This window comes from Chelonoidis abingdonii, unplaced genomic scaffold, assembly GCF_003597395.2.
Source record: "Chelonoidis abingdonii isolate Lonesome George unplaced genomic scaffold, CheloAbing_2.0 scaffold0741, whole genome shotgun sequence".
Lineage (NCBI taxonomy): Eukaryota > Metazoa > Chordata > Testudines > Testudinidae > Chelonoidis > Chelonoidis abingdonii.
The window spans coordinates 19,468-22,095 of record NW_027425002.1 but is presented as its reverse complement, the minus strand read 5'-3'; the positions used below and the strand labels follow the sequence as shown (position 1 = coordinate 22,095).

The window sequence follows — 2,628 nt, the reverse complement described above, 5'->3', positions numbered from 1 at the left end:
TTCCATATGAGGAGAGACTAAAAAAACTGGGACTTTTCAGCTTGGAAAAGAGATGACTAACAGGAAATATGGTAGAGGTCTAAAAAATCATGAATGGTGTGGAAAAAGTGGATAAGGAAGTGTTATTTACCTGCTCATGTAACACAAGAACCAGGGGTCACCCAATTAAATTAATAGGCAGCAAGTTTAAAACACACATAAGGAATTATTTCTTCACACAATGCACAGGCAACCTTTGGAACTCATTACCAGGGGGTGTTGTGGAGGCCAAAAGTATAGCTGGGTTAAAAAAAGAATTAGATAAGTTCTTGAAAGATAAGTTTGTCAGTGGCTATTAGCCAAGATGCTCAGGGATGCAACCCTATGCTCTCGGTGTCCTTAGCCTGTAACTGCCAGAAGCTGGGAGTGGACAGCAGGGGATGGATCACTCAATAATCACCCTGTTCTGTTCATTCCTTCTGAAGCATCTGGCATTGACCACTGTCGGACGACAGGATAGTGGGCTAGATGGACCATTGGTCTGACTCAGTATGGCCGTTCTTATGGGGCAGGAGGCACAGAGGGATGTTGTGGATGTGGGAGGGGGCACAGATGAATGCTGGGCCTGGTAGCACTTGGCTGAGGAGAAGAATACTGAGCCTGGTAGTATGTTGAGGTGGGACATGGACAGATGCTGGACCTGGTAGCAGATGGGCACTGCAGGGGAGGACACCAGGTCAGGTAGTACTCGTGGGTGGGGGACACTGCCTTTGACAAATAACTATGTGCTTTGTACAATTTGTCATTTAGCACCTACCAACCCCCCTGCAACGGAGGTTGAAGTCTGCATGACCTTCCTCCATTTCATGGTGGCTCACAACATGGCTCCTCTGGGCCGTCTCTTGGTGTATTACGTCAGGGAGAATGGAGAAGGGGTCACAGACAGTCTGCAATTCACTGTCAAGTCCTCCTTTGAAAACCAGGTATCAGCAGCGCTGCCAGTGAAGAGGAGAGGATGGCCTCTCTTGTTACTCTTTGTAGTTTTGTCATTGGAACATTGTGTGAGATCATGAGGGTTTTATTTAAATACCTAGGTTTCAGTGGCACTTTCAGCAAATGAGACAAGGCCTGGTGATGTTGTGAACCTCAAAGTTAAAGCCGCGAAGGGAAGCTGTGTCTGCATTGCTACGGTGGATAAAAGCGTCTACCTTCTCAAGACAGGTTTTCAGCTGACATCTGCCCAGGTGAGAGAGAACTCAAGGCTCTGTCTTGTTCTTTCCCCGCACTCCCCCCTTTCCACTCAATGAACAGGGAGCTGCAGTGAAGCACAGTGTACTTAGGGATGTGATGGCAACTTCTCTCCTCTCTGTTCAGGTTTTCCAGGAGCTGGCAGAGTATGATGTTTCTGATGCCTTTGGGGCTCCCAAGGAAGAAGGGCATTTCTGGTGGCCAGGCATGTCCTCACGCAGACGCCGCCGCTCCTCTGTCTTTCCCTGGCACTGGGATATCACCAAAGATGCCCGCTTTGCATTTACAGTAAGAAGCATTCATCTGTGCTTTTGCTCTGACTTCTCTGTCAACTGTCTGTGATACAGTCACATTGTTAAAGAACAACCACTTCCATTTGCATAAGATTATTTGGCATCTTAGGCCAGACTTTCAAAAGAGCTCAGTACATTAGGTCTGGGCTACAAGTGTCATAATGGGAGCTGCTGAGTGCTGATCTTTTTTTTTTTTTTTTTTTTTTTAAATATTACCTCCAGAGAGTATAGCAATGAGTGCTATGTATATGGATGCTTAGAGAGAGAGCGGCAGTAACAATTGGCAGAACTTCCTGCTCTGTAAAGGAGAATCTTTTTAAGAAAATTTTTCCTGAATTTTGCTAATGTTTGAATTAGAAAAGGAATGAAGGTGCAGACCTATGGGTATCTTCTAACTAAATATTTTAAGATAAGCTTGCTCATGATAAGCACTAATCAGTATGAGGTCTATTGGGGCCTATTCTCCTGCTGACTTAGAGTGATGGCATAATGACTCCCCATAATGGCTTCTGGTGGGAAATGTACGTTCCCCTTGACATAATGAGATGTGATCCTGTTCATAAAAACATGCCCAACTGTGCTACTCTGCCCACTATAGAACAAGAAGAGAAATTAAATTCTGATAAATCCTACCCGTCTCTAGACAGGGGAGTCAGGTCTTGGTGTAAACCATTCACAGAGATCATATAAATTTTGTAAGGGGCTCCACTGTCAGCCTCATGGGTTCCCATTTCTGCCGTCCCTATTATGGCTACACATAGTCTCATCCTTGCCTATATCTCTGCTCTCGTTCCTTTACCTCCAGGGGTGCTGGAACAAATTGTATAGTGGGGGTGCTGAGAGCCATTGAACCAAACTGTAAACCCTGTATATGATGGAAACTACTTCAAACCAACACCCCTAGTTTTCAGCACCTATGTACCTCTCTCCCCCAAATCCTCCTCCTTGCTCCCTGTGGTCATCCTAACTCTCTTGGCTTCCTCCTCCTTTTGTCTCCTTTCCACATCCTTGGTTTAATGGCTTTTGTTGTGCTGACCTTACCCTCAACAGTCTCCTGCCCTATCCACCAACACATTTTCCCTTTCTTACCCTCCAGCTCATTTCAATC

General features: G+C 45.5%; 1 protein-coding gene across 1 annotated transcript; it reads left to right on the top strand.

Annotated features, from left to right (window-relative positions):
* Positions 1–756: 756 nt before the first annotated feature.
* On the top strand, positions 757–1,515 carry LOC116833700 (C3 and PZP-like alpha-2-macroglobulin domain-containing protein 8; the record flags this gene model as incomplete). Its single annotated transcript, XM_032795378.1, has 3 exons — positions 757–962; positions 1,074–1,223; positions 1,354–1,515. Coding segments are annotated over exons 1-3 (447 nt in total), but the record flags the coding sequence as incomplete, so codon positions are not given.
* Between the last annotated feature and the right edge of the window lie 1,113 nt (positions 1,516–2,628).